Here is a 22,435-nt window from a genome sequence, read left to right as displayed (position 1 = left end):
TAATCACTACCACCCCAATCTCCAAGTTTGAGAAGAGGCTAGTCTACAGTGCAGCAAATATCTATATGACTCTGCCACACTTCTGGATTTCCAAGCTCTAACTCAGGAATACAGAATCTCGAATAAAGAATTTTATCTTCAAATTCCAAATGGCTTCCAGTCTTGGAACCTAGACTCTCCTTGTTTTCAAGGCAGAGAAAAAAATGGGTTGCTCACCTTCGCTGCATCCAGGTGGTGTCAGTTTTGTGGAGCATGTATTCACGGAGCTCTGGCTTCCCCGCTCAGTCCCAGCAGTATAACAGGCTGCAAAAAAATAAAGGTTGAAGTCAGCTTCTCGTGAAAAAAGAACATGCTTTATTAATGCCTAATGCTAACAAACTTTAGCGCAAAGAACGCGTTTCAGCCCATTGACAATTCTAGCGATCATTTAGCATGACCTGCTAATGGATACTAATGTTTATTACCTTCATTCATGTGTAAATGAGCCTCCAGCAGCTGTTTGCAAATTCCAGCATGTGGTCTGGACTTTGCACTCAGCTGCATTATCTTTGCAAGGGCTGCCATGGGCTGTCAGCTGAACACAATGTAATCAGCTGCTCCTGTGCAGAACACAGCATCTCTCTCTAGCTGAACAATGACATTTAAAGGGGTTGTCCCGCGCCGAAACGTTTTTTTTTTTTTTTAACCCCCCCCCCCCCCCCCCCCCGTTCGGCGCGAGACAACCCCGATGCAGGGGTTAAAAAAACAAACCGGAGAGTGCTTACCTGAATCCCGGCGGTCCGGCGTCTTCATACTCACCTGCTGAAGATGGCCGCCAGGGTCTGCTCCCTCCGTGGACCGCAGCTCTTCTGTGCGGTCCATTGCCGATTCCAGCCTCCTGATTGGCTGGAATCGGCACGTGACAGGGCGGAGCTACACGGAGCCGGCATTCTGCACGAGCGGCCCCATTGAAGACAGCAGAAGACCCGGACTGCGCAAGCGCGGCTAATTTGGCCATCGGAGGCCGAAAATTAGTCGGCACCATGGAGACGAGGACGCCAGCAACGGAGCAGGTAAGTATAAAACTTTTGATAACTTCTGTATGGCTCATAATTAATGCACAATGTACATTACAAAGTGCATTAATATGGCCATACAGAAGTGTATAGACCCACTTGCTGCCGCGGGACAACCCCTTTAAGCTCACCTAAAAATAATCATTCAGCCGAAGTGAAAGATGGAAGCCTTTACATGCAAAGATTATTGCTCAAAAGCCACCGTTTGAATGAATTTTGAGCGATAATTATTGCATGTAAATGGAGCTTTAAAGGAATCTCAGTCTTCTATAATGGCACCAATCTCCTGCACTCCTCAGTGAAACCTACTTATCTCACCTGGGAGTCAGACTTCAACATGATTCTCCCATTAAAAAAAATGGTACTTGGCCATGTTCCTGACAAAGACGATTTCTAAAGGAATCACTTATTGGAAAATGGCACAAAATATCCTATTTCAGTGATACAAACTCCCTTTCCAAATCTCTAAGCTCACCCCTATTTATTCCTCCTTTTGTTGGAGAGGCTGCAGTGTGGTTGGAAGTTATTTCTACGTATAGTGGAACTGCCTTCTTGTTTTTGGAAGGCCACATTCTTATTCCTACGTCTTGTTTCTAACTACTCTCTGTTCCCCTCTCTAGCCTTAGCTGTATACTTCATTGGCTTATCAGATATCCCCATTAGTCTACTATTTATTACTAGGCATATAATTCTCGCTGTCAGATGTCTTATAGCTAAATCCTAGAAGTCAACATCTCCCATTTCTTTACAAGAACTCAAAAACATAGTCCACTTTGACTACAATATGTAGAAAATGTTAGCCATTCAATATAACTCTATCAACAAAGTCAAATCCAGATGGGAATATTTGTCCAGATTTATTTCATCTTAATATACCTCTCATGTCTCCCATCACCAACACGGTTACTAATTTAGCTACACAGTGCTTTATTTTTCCCTTACTTTTCTGAAGCTGTACATTGGAATTATCTTGTATAGTCATAGCCCCAAGTCTGTCTTACTATTATTTCTTCTATATTTTCTTATTAAGCTGCAACTTATTTTTTCATATGACAGCATCCAGGGGTTTTAAATCCAAAAAAAGCAGTTTTTAAATCTGCTGCCCAATATTTACCGCTTCGCATTTTTTTGCACTGGTAAATATCGGGCATGTGACCGCTGCCATTAAAAAGCTTTGGTTCTAATAGATGGGGATCGCAAATGCAAGTAACATGCGCAGCAAAAGCGCCCATCTTACTGAGCCCTTACGCAGATGACACAACTCTGCTTGCAGAAGCAAGTCTGAGGACACTGATGTGTAAGAATAAAACTGAAAGTGAAAAAATGGGCCTCTACCTGAATTTAACTCCTTATGGACCAGGCTGTTTTGTACCTTAGGGACCAGACACTTTTTAGAGATTTTACCCAAGTGGTTGTTTTACTGCCCTATTTTTCTCTCTTCAGCAACCAAAATTATTTTTGTTGTGTTTATTTTCCACGACATATATGGTGATTTATATAATATCTTTTTTACTAACTGTTTTTCAGTTATTAGTTTTTTGGGGGGTAAAAAGCTTTAAAAAATATTTTTTTTAAAAACATTTAGTTATTTTTTTTATGGCTCACATACTTTGGCCATGTAAAGCTAGCAGAGTCACTAGAAAAATCTATAATGCTTGGACAGATCAGTGGCAAAAGAAGACCTAGCCGCTAAAGAACACAATGGCTGATACTGTCAGAGCTGATACCGGCATGGATATCACACAACTGAAAGAAGCAGTGCAAAACCAAAAAACATGGACGAAGCTCGCCTTTAGGGTCGTGAACGACTAAACGGCTAAAGACAATAACAAATCTGTAGATACAAATTTTATACGGGTACTGTACAGTGTGTATAAGGGAATAGAGTACACTTAAATCCATTGGCCCACAAATGAAGTCTTTGATTGTAGTCATTCTCTTTTCCTTTTCTTCCCTTCCAGCTGATATTGACAGGAAGACTACCTCCAGCAACAACTTAACTGCAAAATTTGCTGCCCAGACATTTTTGACATTTTCCAGCACCCTCTTACATTTACACAAACTCCTCATTCTTTAAATCCCTTTGGTTCGCTTTCTAATTAAACATATACAATGTATTTATATCGGATACAGACATACTACAAATTTCCGTTGCTACTTTTCTTTACAATAATCTTCATTGTTAAACCTCTTGGTCTATTGTTTTCTTTATTGAAGTAGATCCTATTATTCATACAATGCCATGCTACATTTTGTCTAGGGCAGTCTGACATGCTATTGTCAGAATTATCAGATAACAAACCTGCAGAACCTGCCCTGGTGTTTAGATTGCTCTATAATTCAACAAACTCGTCATACCGGTCTAAAAATGACAATCATGCTAGCTACTTATAGTACTTGATTACATAAAAGAGAGAGGAGCACATGTAGAAACCTTCAAGATACGGTATGATCTTCTGATGATTATTAATATTTATCTGAATATCTGACTCTTCTTCCTAAATTACAAGTAACATGCTCCAATATTATGTTTATAAGCTGTTAGACATTGCTACAAATAGTGAAATGCTAGTGACACTAAAACAATGTGCCAAATTCTGACCAGCACAATGATAACGAAACCTTGGATAAGTCATGGTTTCAAGATCACTAGACCAAGCTATGGAAAAAAGGCTGGCAAATAATATACTTTTAATTTTATCATTATTATTACAATGCCGACAGTAATAATATTTGGAATTCTGTGTTAAAATAGGAATTTTTTTTTAGATTCAGATTTTTTTTAATAAAAATTGTATTTATGCTACAGCTACAAGTTTATACCTACAAACTGTGTCATAGATGTGGGTAATTTATTCATGATTTTATATAAGAATATTGATGATATATTCAGTTTCATGTGAATGACAACTACGGTGTAAGTTTAAGGAGTCCTGGCTTCATTTCTGATTATGAAATCTAGTGCTGCAATCCTTCTGCTATGACAATGACAAACCATGCTGTGATTCTTGGCTGTCACATTTAAAGCACAGCAATACTCAGGTAGGCTGTGCAGAAATTATGACTAGTCACTGCTTAAAGAAGCACCCCCTGAAAAAAAAATTCATCCCTGTATCTCTCACCTCATTGCCTGTCATATTCTGGAAGTCTCCTATGTATATTGCAGTCTCTTCCATGCAGTGCAGTCTCCTGTCTGATACTTATCAGGTACCATCTCGATGTTACTTTCATTTTCAAACAATCCCCTGATAAATCAGCCCAGCATTAGCTGGAGGCTATACAATCTTTGCTGGCTAGGTGGGCAGTGTAGATGTCCTTAACCTCTACATTCACCTAAATAAGATAAAGACTGTAAGTATACAGTCATAAGGATGAACTGCCGTCTACTTCACTAAAATTGTGTGACAGGAGTTATCATCCACAGTAATTTGATAGGAGTGTCTGTCCCCCTGAGAACAGCATGTGTGGTACAGGCCATGTAATTTCATCATACAGCAGGGGTGTCAAACTCATTTTTACCAAGGGCCACATCAGGCTTATGGTGACCTTCAAAGGGCCGATTGTAAGACAGTACAGTAAGGGCCGGTTCACACAAGCGTATTTGCGTACATAATATGCAGTGAATAAAAGCCATTGATGTCAGTGAGTTCATTCACATGATGTATATTGTGAGATAGCATGACCCATTTTGTTGCGTACTACGCACCCCAATAAGCCATTAAAGTAAATGGGCTGCACAAATATGTGGTGAATGCGCAGGAAGCCTGTGTAGTCACTGCATATTTGCGCACCATATCAGTGGGCCCATCTGCGTAATTTTTTTGTATACCCAAATATGCAGGCATAAGCCATTTTTCGATTGCGCAAATACGCTGTGTATTTGTGTGACCGAAATACGACTACGCCCGTGTGAACGAGCCCTAATAATAACCCCTATAGTGGTTGCAGTAGTACTAGTGAATCTCATAGTAGCCCCAGTAAAAATAACGACCCTTACAGTGGTCCAATTAGTAATAGCGACCCCCTCAGTAGTAATACCCCCCTCAGCAACAATAATAATAAGCCCCCCCTCAGCAACAATAATAAGCCCCCCCAGCAACTATAATAATAAGCCCCCTAGCAACAATAATAATAATAAGCCCCCCTCAGCAGCAATAATATTAATAAGCCCCCCCAGCAGCAATAATAATAATAAGCCCCCCCTCAGCAGCAATAATAATAATAACCCCCCCTCAGCAGCAGCAGCAATAATAATAAGCCCCCCTCAGCAGCAATAATAATAATAAAGCCCCCCTCAGCAGCAATAATAATAATAATAATAAGCCCCTCTCAGCAGCAATTATAATAATAAGCCCCCCTCAGCAGCAATAATAATACTAATAATAAGCCCCCCCTCAGCAGTAGTAATAATAATAATAATAATAATAAACCCCCCCTCAGCAGCAGTAATAATAATAAAGCCCCCCCCCTCAGCAGCAATAATAATAATAAGCTCCCCTCTTCAGTAGCAATAATAATAATAACCCCCCCTCAGCAGCAATAATAATAATAAGCCCCCCCTAAGCAGCAATAATAATAATAAGCCCCCAGCCCTCAGCAGCAATAATAATAAGCCCCCCCCCCAATCCATATACAGTACTCACCTTGTCCTTGCTGTCAGCGCTGCTCCCCCTCTGCTCGCGTTGAGCCCAGATGCACTCAGACATCAGTGTGCAGCCGGGTACGCTTTTTCCCCGATTCCTCTCTTGCGGAATTGAAGAGCAGGGGACTCAGGGGAGGAGGATCCGATGTCAGTGTGTCACTGATGTCAGTGTGCGCCGGAATCAGCGCAAACAGCGGCACCCCAGCTGGTAATCGCTGCAGTGGTGAGTGGCGTCGGCACGCTGCAGGCCACATAACATGAGGCAGCGGGCCGGATTCAGCCCGCAGGCCTTGTGTTTGACACCTGTGTCATACAGGAAGTTCTAGTAGTGACCCCTTCAGAGAGCATAAAGGTTAGAAATAAGGATGAGCAAGTATACTTGCTAAAGCACTACTCGTCCGAGTAATGTGCTTTAGATGAGTATCTCTCTGCTCGTCCTTAAAGATTCGGGGGCCGCTGCGGCTGACAGGTGAGTTGCGGCGGGGAGCAGGGGAGAGCGGGCGGGAGAGAGGGACACAGAGATCTCCCCTCCGTTCCTCCCCGCTCTCCCCCGCAGCTCCCCGCTCCGCAGCGGTCCCCGAATCGAGCAGAGAGATACTTGTCTAAAGCACATTACTCGGACGAGTAGTGCTTTAGCGAGTATACTCGCTCATCCTTAGTTAGAAATTCTCAGTCGGGCAGGAGTGGTCATCATGAGATCATGTGACATAACTGAAAAGAGTTTTTCAGATATAAAGGAATAACTAAACAAAGTAAGACTATATACTGGGGGCTAACTACAGAATGAATTTAAAAAAATCATGGCAGTTCTTTAAAGCATACCTGTCGATTCAAGTGACTTTTGAGAGTAAACTGTTGTGTGTCCATGAGGAGTATAACTATTTCTGCCCATTATGTAATTTGTATCATACATTTATTACTAATTTTCCTTTCTGTAGCTTCTATTTTCCATGAGCTCAGCTCTAGAGTGGACAAAGACTAGCTACCATGTTTCCCCCAAAATAAGGCACTGTCTTATATTAATGTTTGTCTCAAAAGAGGCACAGTGTCTTATTTTCTGGGGGTGTCTAATAATACTTATCTTGCAGCCGGCGTTCAGGTCCCTCACGATGGCCTGCGATGCTGCTGCAGGCTGCCGTGTCCTCCTTCACGTCAACAGAGCAGTTCTTCATGGAAGCGGGGCTTGAATATCCCGCTTCTAGCAAGCTAATGCTCTTATTGGTTAATCAAGCGCTGCATCAGCCAATGAGAGTTGGCACTCGAATAACCAATCACAGCCATTTATTGAATGACATTATTGAATGTCTGTGATTGGTTAATCCAGCCCTGGCTTTCATTGGCCAATGTGGCATTTGAATAACCAATCAGAGCATTAGCTTGCTGGAAGCGGGGTATTCAAGCCCCGCTTCCAGGAAGAACTCCTAGGTCGGCATGAAGAAGGACACGGCAGCCTGCTGCAGCGCTGCAGCCCAGCGTGAGTGACCCAAACCCTGGCTGCTAGGTGAATATTGTTTTTTTTTTTTTTACATGTAGCCTAGCTAGAGCTTATTTTTGGGGAAGGGCTTATATTTCAAGCCCACACACACCGAAAATCTGGGTAGGTCTTACCAGGGTAGGGCTTATTATCAGGTAAACACGGTACTATGATGTCTCGCATACTTTTCATATACAGAGAAGTAGAGGCCCTGCTCTCCTATCTCTCTGCAGAACAGACAATGTTACACATCAGTTCTGAGCATTGTAGCTGAAAACCCAGCACTGGGATGAGATTGAACACTTACTATAGCCAGCAGGATTTCTCTGTACTGATCCCTCAGTGAATTGAAAATCCATCTTGCCACTGCTTCTCTCCAGATGAATTTTAGCAGTGCTTTGAGAGAGAATGTTCAGCACAAGAGGCAGGGGGAAGATGTGGCCAATAAGTGGAGAGAGAAGTATTTTTCCCCAATAAGATATATTACAAATAGAGATGAGCGAGCACCAAAATGCTCGGGTGCTCGTTACTCGGAACGAACTTTTCGCGATGCTCGAGGGTTCGTTTCGAATAACGAACCCCATTGAAGTCAATGGGCGACCCGAGCATTTTTGTATTTCGCCGATGCTCGCTAAGGTTTTCATGTGTGAAAATCTGGGCAATTCAAGAAAGTGATGGGAATGACACAGCAACGGATAGGGCAGGCAAGGGGCTACATGTTGGGCTGCATCTCAAGTTCACAGGTCCCACTATTAAGCCACAATAGCGGCAAGAGTGGGGGCCCCCCCTCCCAAAAACTTTTACTTCTGAAAAGCCCTCATTAGCATGGCATACCTTTGCTAAGCACCACACTAGCTACAACAAAGCACAATCACTGCCTGGATGACACTCCGCTGCCACTTCTCCTGGGTTACATGCTGACCAACCGCCCCCCCCTTCCCCCCACAGCGCACACCAAAGTGTCCCTGCGCAGCCTTCAGCTGACCTAATGCCACACCACCCTCATGTCTATTTAGAAGTGCGTCTGCCATGAGGAGGAACCGCAGGCACACACTGCAGAGGGGTTGGCACGGCTAGGCAGCGACCCTCTTTAAAAGGGGCGGGGCAATAGCCCACAATGCTGTACAGAAGCAATGAGAAATAGAATCCTGTGCCACCGCCATCAGGAGCTGCACACGTGGGCATAGCAATGGGGAACCTATGTGCCACACACTATTCATTCTGTCAAGGTGTCTGCATGCCCCAGTCAGACTGGTAATATGTACCTTAACAGTAACCGCGTTGGTGGTAATGTGGTGGTGACTGCGGACCTAGTAGCGCGGTTTTATTTTGTTGGTTTTCGGAATGTGGCCAGGATTAAGTGGGCCGTTGCGGGGGGATGGTGGGGGGGCTCTCTTGTAGTGTCGGTAAAGGTGAAATTCTTGGACTGGCACCAGACGAACCAATGCAAAGGCATTTGCCAAGAATGTTTTCCCTGTTGGAGGAGGAGGGGGATGTTTTTGAGGCACTACGTGTCCTCTCCACGTGTCCGTGCTTATATGCAGCTTAACAGTAACCGCGTTGGTGGGAAATGGCCTCGCCGCCATCATGTCTTTGGGAAGCCTCTGTTTCCACACCCCAGAGACATACCATTAGCAGCGGTATAGGCAGAGCCCAGAATTCGTGACATTTCAGCCGTAGCATTAGGACAGGCCCCACTAACATATCACTAGCAGCATTATAGCGGGAGCGCAGTCTTCGTTCCATGTCAGCAATAGTAGCACTCAAGACAGGCCCCAGTAACAATTCCGAAGCAGCAGTATAGCGGGAGCGCAGTCTTCGTTCCATGTCAGTAATAGTAGCACTCAAGACAGGCCCCAGTAACAATTCCGAAGCAGCAGTATAGCGGGAGCGCAGTCTTCGTTCCATGTCAGTAATAGTAGCACTCAAGACAGGCCCCAGTAACAATTCCGAAGCAGCAGTATAGTGGGAGCGCAGTCTTAGTTCCATTTCAGTAGCTGCAGTATAGACAAGGCCCAAGTAACATTTATGTAGCTAAAGTGTAGGCCAACCCCACACACACTTCTGTACCATGAGTGCAGGCGAAGAACATACAAATTGCTATGATTACACTGTAGGTGAGGGCCCCAAAAAATTGGTGTACCAACAGTACTAATGTACCTCAGTAAAAATTGGCCATGCCCAACCAAGATGGCAGGTGAAACCCATTAATCGCTTTGGTTAATGTGGCTTAAGTGGTAACTAGGCCTGGAGGCAGCCCAGTTTAACGAAAAATTGGTTCAAGTTAAAGTTTCAACGCTTTTAAGAGCATTGAAACATATAAAAATTGTTTCGAAAAATTAGATGAGTGAGCCTTGTGGCCCTAAGAAAAATTGCCCGTTCAGCGTGATTACGTGAGGTTTCAGGAGGAGGAGCAGGAGGAGGAGGAGGAATATTAGACACAGATTGATGAAGCAGAAATGTCCCCGTTTTGGATGGTGAGAGAGAACGTAGCTTCCATCCGCGGGTGCAGCCTACGTATTGCTTACGTATCGCTGCTGTCCGCTGGTGGAGAAGAGAAGTCTGGGGAAATCCAGGCTTTGTTCATCTTGATGAGTGTTAGCCTGTCGACACTGTCGGTTGACAGGCGGGTACGCTTATCTGTGATGATTCCCCCAGCCGCACTAAACACCCTCTCCGACAAGACGCTAGCCGCAGGACAAGCAAGCACCTCCAGGGCATACAGCGCGAGTTCAGGCCACGAGTCCAGCTTCGACACCCAGTAGTTGTAGGTGGCAGAGGCGTCACGGAGGACAGTCATGCGATCCGCTACGTACTCCCTCACCATCCTTTTACAGTGCTCCCGCCGACTCAGCCTTGACTGGGGAGCGGTGACACAGTCTTGGTGGGGAGCCATAAAGCTGTCCAGGCCCTTAAAGACTGTTGCACTACCTGGGCTGTACATGCTGCTCGATCTCCGCACCTCCCCTGCTACCTGGCCCTCGGAACTGCGCCTTCTGCCACTAGCGCTGTCGGATGGGAATTTTACCATCAGCTTGTCCGCCAGGGTCCTGTGGTATAGCAACACTCTCGAACCCCTTTCCTCTTCGGGAATGAGACTGGGAAGGTTCTCCTTATAGCGTGGGTCGAGCAGTGTGTACACCCAGTAATCCGTAGTGGCCAGAATGCGTGCAACGCGAGGGTCACGAGAGAGGCATCCTAACATGAAGTCAGCCATGTGTGCCAGGGTACCCGTACGCAACACATGGCTGTCTTCACTAGGAAGATCACTTTCAGGATCCTCCTCCTCCTCCTCCTCATCCTCCTCAGGCCATACACGCTGAAAGGATGACAGGCAAGCAGCAGGGACACCGTCAGCAGTGGGCCAAGCTGTCTCTTCCCCCTCCTCCTCATCCTCCTCATGCTCCTCCTCCTCCTCCTCCTGAATGCGCTGAGATATAGACAGGAGGGTGCTCTGACTATCCAGCGACATACTGTCTTCCCCCGCCTCCGTTTCCGAGCGCAAAGCGGCTGCCTTTATGGTTTGCAGGGAACTTCTCAAGATGCATAGCAGAGGAATGGTGACACTAATGATTGCAGCATCGCCGCTCACCACCTGGGTAGACTGCTCAAAGTTTCCAAGGACCTGGCAGATGTCTGCCAACCAGGCCCACTCTTCTGAAAAGAATTGAGGAGGCTGACTCCCACTGCGCCGCCCATGTTGGAGTTGGTATTCCCCGATAGCTCTACGCTGCTCATAGAGCCTGGCCAACATGTGGAGCGTAGAGTTCCACCGTGTGGGCACGTCGCACAGCAGTCGGTGCACTGGCAGATTAAAGCGATGTTGCAGGGTGCGCAGGGTGGCAGCGTCCGTGTGGGACTTGCGGAAATGTGCGCAGAGCCGGCGCACCTTTACGAGCAGGTCTGACAAGCGTGGGTAGCTTTTCAGAAAGCGCTGAACCACCAAATTAAAGACGTGGGCCAGGCATGGCACGTGCGTGAGGCTGCCGAGCTGCAGAGCCGCCACCAGGTTACGGCCGTTGTCACACACGACCATGCCCGGTTGGAGGCTCAGCGGCGCAAGCCAACGGTCGGTCTGCTCTGTCAGACCCTGCAGCAGTTCGTGGGCCGTGTGCCTCCTATCTCCTAAGCTGAGTAGTTTCAGCACGGCCTGCTGACGCTTGCCCACCGCTGTGCTGCCACGCCGCGCGACACCGACTGCTGGCGACGTCCTGCTGCTGCTGACACATCTAGATTGCGAGACAGAGGTTGAGGAGGAGGAGAAGGGTGCTTTAGTGGACGAAGCATACACCGCCGAACATACCAGCACCGAGCTGGGGCCCGCAATTCTGGGGGTGGGTAGGACGTGAGCGGTCCCAGGCTCTGACTCTGTCCCAGCCTCCACTAAATTCACCCAATGTGCCGTCAGGGAGATGTAGTGGCCCTGCCCGCCTGTGCTTGTCCACGTGTCCGTAGTTAAGTGGACCTTGCCACTAACCGCATTGGTGAGGGCGCGTACAATGTTGCGGGAGACGTGGTCGTGCAGGGCTGGGACGGCACATCGGGAAAAGTAGTGGCAACTGGGAACTGAGTAGCACGGGGCCGCCGCCGCCATCATAGCTTTGAAAGCCTCCGTTTCCACAACCCTATACGGCAGCATCTCAAGGCTGATAAATTTGGCGATGTGGACGGTTAACGATTGAGCGTGCGGGTGCGTGGCGGCGTACTTGCGCTTGCGCTCCAACACTTGCGCTAGCGACGGCTGGACTGTGCGGTGCGAGACATTGGTGGATGGGGCCGAGGACAGCGGAGGTGAGGGTGTGGGTGCAGGCCATGAGACGGTTGTGCCTGTGTCCTGAGAGGGGGGTTGTATCTCAGTGGCAGGTTGGGGCACAGGGGGAGAGGCAGCGGTGCAAACCGGAGGCGGTGAACGGCCTTCGTCCCACCTTGTGGGGTGCTTGGCCATCATATGTCTGCGCATGCTGGTGGTGGTGCGGCTGTTGGTGGTGGCTCCCCGGCTGATCTTGGCGCGACAAAGGTTGCACACCACTGTTGGTCGGTCCTCAGGCGTCTCTGTGAAAAACTGCCAGACCTTTGAGCACCTCGGCCTCTGCAGGGTGGCATGGCGCGAGGGGGCGCTTTGGGAAACAGTTGGTGGATTATTCAGTCTGGCCCTGCCTCTACCCCTGGACACCGCACTGCCTCTTGCAACCTGCCCTGCTGCTGCCTCCCCCTCTGAAGACCTGTCCTGAGTAGGCGTTGCACACCAGGTGGGGTCAGTCACCTCATCGTCCAGCTGCTCTTCCTCCGAATCCTCTGTGCGCTCCTCCCTCGCACTTACTGCCCTTACTACTACCTCACTGCAAGACAACTGTGTCTCATCGTCATCGTCCTCCTCACCCACTGAAAGGTCTTGAGACAGTTGGCAGAAGTCCCCAGCCTCATCCCCCGGACCCCGGGAACTTTCCAATGGTTGGGCATCAGTGACGATAAACTCCTCTGGTGGGAGAGGAACCACTGCTGCCCAATCTGAGCAGGGGCCCGAGAACAGTTCCTGAGAGTCTTCCCGCTCCTGAGCATGTGTCATTGTAGTGGAGTGAGGAGGCTGGGAGGAAGGAGGAGCAGCAGACAGAGGATTCGGATTTGCAGCACTGGACGGCGCAGAACTCTGGGTGGATGACTGGACGGCGCAGAACTCTGGGTGGATGATAGCTTGCTGGAAGCACTTTCTGCCATCCAGGACAGGACCTGCTCACACTGCTCATTTTCTAATAAAGGTCTCCCGCGTGGACCCATGAATGTGGGGACGCCAGAAACGTGCCTCTCTCCTAATCGCGCAGCAGTCGGCTGCGACACACCTGGATCAGGAGCTCGGCCTGTGTCCACACCCTCACTTGGGCCTACGCGTCCTCGGCCGCCTCCACGTCCTCTAGCCCTACCCCTACCCCTCAGCATGCTGTATTACCAGTGATTTCACAGCCAGGAAATAAATTGGCGCAAGCCTGCAGGCCAAATAGAATTTTTTCCCTGCCTTTTACAAGGAACACCCACACTGCATGTATTCAATGAATACTAAGTTTAATAACTGTGTTGTGGCCCTGCCAATTTGTCCCAGAACTGCAGTGATGCAAAGTAATTCGCTACCTACAGCAGATCAGGGATTTCCCATGCAGGAAAAAAATTGCCGCACGCCTGCGGTAAAACGTAGCTGACTGCGTCTGATTTTTTCTGAACGTTCAGCGCACAGCACACACGTACACAGAGCCCTGAGTACTGTAAGAGGCAGGCCAAATAGAATTTTTTCCCTGCTTTTTACAAGGAACACCCACACTGCGTGTATTCAATGAATACTAAGTTTAATAACTGTGTTGTGGCCCTGCCAATTTGTCCCAGAACTGCAGTGATGCAAAGTAATTCGCTACCTACAGCAGATCAGGGATTTCCCATGCAGGAAAAAAATTGCCGCACGCCTGCGGTAAAACGTAGCTGACTGCGTCTGATTTTTTCTGAACGTTCAGCGCACAGCACACACGTACACAGAGCCCTGAGTACTGTCAGAGGCAGGCCAAATAGAATTTTTCCCCTGCTTTTTACAAGGAACACCCACACTGCGTGTATTCAATGAATAATGTATGTCTTCTGGCCCTGCCTACACAATTCTATCCCTGTAGTATTAATGCCGGGTGCAATGGTCTGCACAGCCGGTTTTGAGAAAAAAAAAAAAATATGCAACACTGCTAACAGCAGCCTGGACAGTACTGCACACGGATAGATGTGGCCCTAGAAAGGACCGTTGGGGTTCTTGAAGCCTACACTAACTCCTAACACTCTCCCTGCCTAACCCCCACTTCTGTCCCTATTGCAGGGCGCAATGCTCTGCAGATCCAATTTTGGAAAAAAAAATAAAAAATACTGTGCTAACACAGTACTGCACACTAGTAGATGTGGCCCTAAGAAGGGCCGTTGGGGTTCTTGAAGCCTACACTAACTCCTAACGCTCTCCCTACAGCAGCTCCAGCACGATAGTACTTTCCCTCAGCTAAGTCACAAGGCATGTGTGGCGAGCCGCGGGAGGGGCCGATTTTTATACTCGGGTGACATCAGATCTCCCAGCCACTCACAGCAGGGGGGTGGTATAGGGCTTGAACGTCACAGGGGGAAGTTGTAATGCCTTCCCTGTCTTTCAATTGGCCAGAAAAGCGCGCTAACGTCTCAGAGAGGAAACTGAAAGTAACCGGAACACCGCGTGGTACTCGTTACGAGTAACGAGCATCCCGAACACCCTAATATTCGCACGAATATCAAGCTCGGACGAGTACGTTCGCTCATCTCTAATTACAAAGTTTCTGATCTTCGCTTTATGCAGCTTTTTAATGACAAGGACAGTGCCCATTTAAACACATGCTGTTTATAATAAAATTTCCATTTCCTCTTTTGAGGATAGACTTATATACAGTAATTCATGCAGTAACACCTCCAGATGAATTTACTCATGCCAGTTTCCTGTTTTTAGAGCACCTGGGCTAACATGGGAATACTAGGAACAGACTACACTCTCCGGACTGGGCAAGTAATCTTTTTGCTGCTGCTGGTCAGTTCAGTATTACTTGGGTTTTGTTACCTGAATGAGATGTATCAGAGGATCCTACTTAAGGTGAGGTACCATGCATATTTATGCTTATTTCCTTCTGTAACTGCAGAGTAAAACATTCAAAGAGGTTTTCACATCTGTAATTGTTATATACTGTAGTTATATAAGCTTTCGTATAGATAAATACTGTACATTTAGAGATACAGGGGCGGGCATACGTTATGTGCAACCTGCCCAGCTGCACTACAGTGCTGCAGGCAAGGGGCCAACTGTTACCTACTTGATGCCTGTCCGCCTTTTATATAGTGCTAGGCTCAAGTCCCTGAAGTTCACATGGTGGTGTTTCGGGACTTGCACAATCACATGCACACAGACCTGAGCCTTGGCTGGTAGCAACAGTCCTGGACACTGGGCAAAGATTGGGGATCATTCTATATAATCCTTGATTATGTTATTGCATGAGAAGGAATCACAGCATTCAAATCAGTATCTATCTATCTTATTGTCACCCATTTGATACCTTTATCCTATTTGAAACATATAACATATATGGTAAATGTAAAAAAAACATATTGTACCCATGTTGAATTGTTCATTACCAAATATAACACTCAGATTTCCCATGGTTCAGTCTGAACAAAATTTACAAAACTCTAAGGATCTATGGTGCCATAAGTTCAGGGCAGAAAAACCATGGGGGCCATTATATAAAGGGTAAGGGTAGTTAAACAATGGTTCAGTACCCCTGTCTGAATGAGGCGTAACACACTTTTCACACCGGTACATTGAATCCTATTCTTACATAATTCATGATGGATTTTGTAGATCCATTTTATAAGAGTCCAAAGGCCCATTTACACGCAACAATTATCGCTCTAAATTCATTCAAACGAACGAATTTGAGCAATATTCATTACATGTAAACATGAGCATCGGGCACTTTTTGTTTGAGTGATGATTTTAAGGGGAACTTAAAATTCATCATTCAGCTCCTGGAGATAAAGCAGTTTGCTTTATCTGCCAGTAGACCACAGGCTGATATCTCAGCGGGGAGATAGCACAGTTTGCTTTATCTGCCAGTAGACCACAGGCTGATATCTCAGCGGGGAGATAGCAGTTAACATTGTATTCTGCTGACACCCGCGATAAGAACAATGCAGCTGTGTGCACAGCTGGGCATGTGATTACTCACACACTGGACTCTGTAAACAGCTCCTGGCAGCCCATTTACATGGAAATGAAGATTATAAAGTGTTAATGGCCATCAGTGGCCATCATTGTCTAAAATCACTAAAATCTTAAAGGGGTTAACCGACAAATCAAGATACATTTATAATCACTGAGAGTCTGACCTCTGGGGGCCTGAGGGATCATAAGAACATCAATCTCACCCCCAGGTAAATAGAGTGGCAGTGCACGTGTGCGGCCACCACTCCATTCACGTTTAATGGACCAAAAGAGACAGCTGAGTGAATTGCTCGGCTATCTCCATGGACAGTGAATGGAACAGTGGTCAAACATGTGCACCGTTGTTTAATACCAGGGTATTCGGGGTGCGCCATATACTAAGGGTCCCAGTGAACATAACATTTATCCCTTATCGCCCGAATAAAACTTTGTACAAATGTTCATTCCCGATTATTCCTCCATGTAAATGTGCCTGTGTCAATAATTATAATATAACATAGTAACATTGTATTTCATACTGAAAAAAGATCTATGTTCATCCAGTTCAGCCTGTTTTCCGGCAATGTTGATCCAAAGGAAGGCAAAGGCTGGGTTCATACAGGACGGATTTGCCGCGGAAATTCCGTCCAGAATTTCGCCGTGGCAAATCTACCTGTGGCCACTAATCCCAGAATTAGCCAGCCATGTGGATGAGATTTGTGAAAAATCTCATCCACACGGGACGGCGAATCCGTTGCGGCAAGGCCGCAGATTCCCCGGCCGCAGCATGTCCATTCTCTCTTTTTTCCGCTGCGGCCACACTCCTATGGGAGCACTGGCCGCAACGGAAAAGCATGTGGCCAAGCCGCTCCAAAACCCATGGCTAAGTGCCGTGGGTTTTGAAGCTGCGCTTTCCCGGCGGATATCTTGCGGTTTTTCGCTGGGAATATATCCCGTGTGACCCCAGCTAAAAAATTACAATCAGGCCAATTGTCCTCATTTTAGGGGAAATAAATTCCTTCCCGACTCCAAGTTCGGCAATCAGAATAATTCCTGGATCAACAACCCATCTGAAGTAATCAGTGATTATAACATGTAATATTATTACACTCAAGAAAGTTGTACAGACCCCTCTTATACTCTTTAAGTGCGTTCACCATCACCACATCCTCAGACAGAGAGTTCCATAGTCTTACTGCTCTTACAGTCGATGTGGAGGCCTTCTTTTCTCTAGACGTAGAGGATGGCACCTTGTTAGTCACAGTCCTGGGTATAAATAGATCATGAGAGAGATCTCTGTATTATCCCCTGATATATTTGTACATAGTTGTTGGGTTGACCCTTAACCAACTTTTTTCTAAACTAAATAATGCCAATTTTGCTTATTACTTTAGTTGCCCGACTTTGATATGTCCTTATTGAGTACTGGTCACCAAAACTGTTCACAATATTGTCAGCAGCTGCCTGACACTGGTTGCTCCAATTATGTTTACAGTTAATTAAAATCCTTTCCCATTTCAGTGTTACCCAATGGTTTCCCATTTAGTGTGTAATGGTGACAAATATTTCCCTTGCCCATGTGCATAACCTTACATTTATCAGTATTAACCCTTATTTGCCACTTTTCTGCCCAAACCCCCAACTTATCCAGATCCATTTGCAACTTGCGTCCTCTCTTGTGTTAATTGCTTTGCATAGTTTTGTATCATCTGCAAATATTGATATTTTATTGCACAATCCCTCCACAACATTGTTTATTATGTATTATACAAGGTCATTAATAAATATATTTAAAAAAATAGGACCCAGTATTGAACCCTGTAAGTACAATTAATAACCACCCTCTGCTTTATATCACTGACCAGTTACATAACCACTTACACACATTCTCACCCAGACCAAGCATTCCCATTTTATATACCAACTAGAGATGAGCGAACGTACTCGTCCGAGCTTGATACTCGTTCGAGTATTAGCGTGTTCGAGATGCTCGTTACTCGTGACGAGTACCACGCGATGTTCAAGTTACTTTCACTTTCATCTCTGAGACGTTAGCGCGCTTTTCTGGGCAATTGAAAGACAGGGAAGGCATTACAACTTCCCCCTGAGACGTTCAAGCCCTATACCACCCCCCTGCAGTGAGTGGCTGGGGAGATCAGGTGTCACCCGAGTATAAAAATCGGCCCCTCCCGCGGCTCGCCACAGATGCATTCTGACATAGCTCAGGGAAAGTGCTGCTGATGGTGGAGCTGCTATAGGGAGAGTGTTAGGAGTGATTTTAGGCTTCAAGAACCCCAACGGTCCTTCTTAGGGCCACATCTGACCGTGTGCAGTACTGTTGAGGCTGCTTTTTGCAGTGTTGCACTTTTTTTTTTTTGTATATCGGCCGTGCAGAGCATTGCGCCCTCAGTCTGCAGTAATTTTACATATTCTAGTGCCAGTAGTGGTGAGGCAGGGACAGTGAAAGAGATATACTGTCTATATAGGCAGTGGGCTTTTCCAAAACAATTTGGGGAAAAAAAAATCTATTTGGGCTGCCTGTGACCGTCCTCAGTGTACTGCGTCTCTGCTGAGGGTAGTAGTCCTAATTAATACGCAGCCAGCTAAGTGTTACAGCAGGCTTGCGCAAAATTCTTTCCTGGCTCTGCGTTGGCCGTTACATCACCGCTGTCATCCTGTCCAGAGAGAAACAGTCTGCAGTAATTTTACATAGTCCAGGGCCAGTAGTGGTGAGGCAGGGACAGTGAAAGAGATATACTGTCTATATAGGCAGTGGGCTTTTCCAAAACAATTTGGGGAAAAAAAAATCTATTTGGGCTGCCTGTGACCGTCCTCAGTGTACTGCGTCTCTGCTGGGGGTAGTTGTCCTAATTAATAAGCAGCCAGCTAAGTGTTACAACAGGCTTGCGCAAAATTCTTTCCTGGCTCTGCTGTGCGTTCCGTAAGCGAAGTCAGCCTCCAACCACAGGCCAATAAGCGGCACATTTAATTACAGCGTTCTGTTTCTGCTCTACTCGTAATACCACCAGCATGCGCAGGCATATGATGGCCAAGCACCCCACAAGGTGGGACGAAGGCCGTTCACCGCCTCCGGTTGCACCACTGCCTCTCCCCCTGTGCCCCAACCTGCCACTGAGATCCAACCCCCCTCTCAGGACACAGGCACAACCGTCTCATGGCCTGCACCCACACCCTCACCTCCGCTGTCCTCGGCCCCATCCACCAATGTCTCTCAGCGCACAGTCCAGCCGTCGCTAGCGCAAGTGTTTGAGCGCAAGCGCAAGTACGCCGCCACGCACCCGCACGCTCAAGCGTTAAACGTTCACATAGCCAAATTGATCAGCCTGGAGATGCTGCCATATAGGCTTGTGGAAACGGAGGCTTTCAAAAGCAAGATGGCGGCGACGGCCCCGCGCTACTCGGTTCCCAGTCGCCACTACTTTTCCCGATGTGCCGTCCCAGCCCTGCACAACCACGTCTCCCGCAACATTGTACGCGCCCTCACCAACGCGGTTACTGCCAAGGTCCACTTAACAACGGACACGTGGACAAGCACAGGCGGGCAGGGCCACTATATCTCCCTGACAGCACATTGGGTGAATTTAGTGGAGGCTGGGACCGAGTCAGAGCCTGGGACCGCTCACGTCCTACCCACCCCCCGAATTGCGGGCCCCAGCTCGGTGCTGGTATCTGCGGCGGTGTATGCTTCCTCCACTAAACCACCCTCCTCCTCCTCCAATGCAACCTCTGTCTCGCAATCAAGATGTGTCAGCAGCAGCACGTCGCCAGCAGTTGGTGTCGCGTGGCGTGGCAGCACAGCGGTGGGCAAGTGTCAGCAGGCCGTGCTGAAACTACTCAGCTTAGGAGAGAAGAGGCACACGGCCCACGAACTGCTGCAGGGTCTGACAGAGCAGACCGCTAGCTTTCGCCGCTGAGTCTCCAACCGGTGGAACTCTACGCTCCACATGTTAACCAGACTCTATGAGCAGCGTAGAGCTATAGTGGAATACCAACTCCAACATGGGCGGCGTAGTGGGAGTCAGCCTCCTCAATTCTTTACAGAAGACTGGGCCTGGTTGGCAGACATCTGCCAGGTCCTTGGAAACTTTGAGGAGTCTACCCAGATGGTGAGCGGGGATGCTGCAATCATTAGCGTCACCATTCCTCTGCTATGCCTCTTGAGAAGTTCCCTGCAAAGCATAAAGGCAGACGCTTTGTGCTCGGAAACGGAGGCGGGTGAAGACAGTATGTCGCTGGATAGTCAGAGCACCCTCATGTCTATATCTCAGCGCGTTGAGGAGGAGGAGGAGGGGGAGGAGCATGAGGAGGAGGGGGAAGAGACAGCTTGGCCCACTGCTGAGGGTACCCATGCTGCTTGCCTGTCATCCTTTCAGCGTGTATGGCCAGAGGAGGAGGAGGAGGAGGAGGAGGAGGATCCTGAAAGTGATCTTCCTAGTGAGGACAGCCATGTGTTGCGTACAGGTACCCTGGCACACATGGCTGACTTCATGTTAGGATGCCTTTCTCGTGACCCTCGCGTTACACGCATTCTGGCCACTACGGATTACTGGGTGTACACACTGCTCGACCCACGGTATAAGGAGAACCTTTCCACTCTCATACCCGAAGAGGAAAGGGGTTCGAGAGTGATGCTATACTACAGGACCCTGGCGGACAAACTGATGGTAACATACCAATCCGACAGTGCTAGTGGCAGAAGGCGCAGTTCCGAGGGCCAGGTAGCAGGGGAGGCGCGGAGATCAGGCAGCATGTACAGCACAGGCAGGGCAACACTCTCCAAGGCCTTTGACAGCTATATGGCTCCCCAGCAAGACTGTGTCACGGCTCCCCAGCAAGACTGTGTCACCGCTCCCCAGTCAAGGCTGAGTCGGCGGGAGCACTGTAAATGGATGGTGAGGGAGTACGTAGCCGATCGCACGACCGTCCTCGGTGACGCCTCTGCCCCCTACAACTACTGGGTGTCGAAGTTGGACACGAGGCCTGAACTCACGCTGTATGCCCTGGAGGTGCTTGCTTGTCCTGCGGCTAGCGTCTTGTCAGAGAGGGTGTTTAGTGTGGCTGGGGGAATCATCACGGATAAGCGTACCCACCTGTCAACCGACAGTGCCGACAGGCTTACACTCATCAAGATGAACAAAGCCTGGATTTCCCCAGACTTCTCTTCTTCACCAGCGGACAGCAGCGTTACCTAAACAATACGTAGGCTGCACCCGCGGATGGAAGCATCGTTTTCTATCACCATCAAAAACGGGGACCTTTTAGCTTCATCAATCTGTGTATTATATTCATCCTCCTGCTCCTCCTCCTGAAACCTCACGTAATCACGCCGAACGGGCAATTTTTCTTAGGGCCACAAGGCTCAGTCATATAACTCTTGTAAACAATGTTTATACGTTTCAATGCTCATTAAAGCATTGAAACTTGCACCTGAACCAATTTTTATTTTAACTGGGCTGCCTACAGGCCTAGTTACAAATTAAGCCTCATTAACCAAAGCGATTAATGGGTTTCACCTGCCCTCTTGGTTGGGCATGGGCAATTTTTCTCAGGTACATTAGTACTGTTGTACACCAATTTTTTTGGGCCCTCGCCTACAGTGTAATCCTAGTAATTTGTAGCCCACCTGCATTAAACATCACATTACCTCAGCTGTGCTGGGCACTGCAATGGGATATATTTATGTACCGCCGGTGGCTTCCTGGCACCCACCCATGCTGTCGGTCCACACGGAGTTGTAACTGCATGTGTCCAATTCTAAAGAACCCCAGTCTGACTGGGGCATGCAGTGTGGGCCCAAGCCCACCTGCATTAAACATCACATTACCTCAGCTGTGCTGGGCACTGCAATGGGATATATTTATGTACCGCCGGTGGCTTCCTGGGACCCACCCATGCTGTCGGTCCACACGGAGTTGTAACTGCATGTGTCCACTTCTAAAGAACCCCAGTCTTACTGGGGCATGCAGTGTGGGCCCAAGCCCACCTGCATTTAATCTAACGTTAGCTCTGCTGTCCAGGGCACTGCAATGGGATACATTTATGTACAGCCGGTGGGTTCCAGGGAGCCACCCATGCTGTGGGTGCACACGGAATTCCCATTGCGGAGTTGTACCTGCCTGTGACTATTTATTAAAAAAACGCGGTCTGACTGGGGCATGCAGACACCTTGACAGAATGAATAGTGTGTGGCACATAGGTTCCCCATTGCTATGCCCACGTGTGCAGCTCCTGATGGCGGTGGCACAGGATTATATTTCTCATTGCTTCTGTACAGCATTGTGGGCTATCGCCCCGCCCCTTTTAAAGAAGGTCGCTGCCTAGCCGTGCCAACCCTCTGCAGTGTGTGCCTGCGGTTCCTCCTCATGGCATACGGGGGGTTGGGCAGCATGTAACCCAGGAGAAGTGGCAGCGGAGTGTCATGCAGGCAGTGATTGTGCTTTGTTGGAGGTAGTGTGGTGCTTAGCTAAGGTATGCATTGCTAATGAGGGCTTTTCAGAAGTAAAAAT

The 22,435-nt window shown here is 47.8% G+C and overlaps 1 protein-coding gene across 1 annotated transcript in view; it reads left to right on the top strand.

Annotated features, from left to right (window-relative positions):
• Positions 1-22,435, top strand: part of LOC136612255 (myb-like protein X) — a 50,064-nt gene that overhangs the window by 8,944 nt on the left and 18,685 nt on the right. The window contains exon 3 of the mRNA XM_066592472.1: positions 14,664-14,804. Within this exon, the coding sequence (XP_066448569.1) occupies positions 14,679-14,804 (126 nt within the window). The 5' untranslated portion in view covers positions 14,664-14,678. The remainder of the gene's footprint in view (positions 1-14,663; positions 14,805-22,435) is intronic.

The sequence above is a fragment of the Eleutherodactylus coqui genome, chromosome 2 (assembly GCF_035609145.1).
Source record: "Eleutherodactylus coqui strain aEleCoq1 chromosome 2, aEleCoq1.hap1, whole genome shotgun sequence".
NCBI lineage: Eukaryota > Metazoa > Chordata > Amphibia > Anura > Eleutherodactylidae > Eleutherodactylus > Eleutherodactylus coqui.
This window is presented reverse-complemented; position numbering and strand designations above follow the sequence as displayed.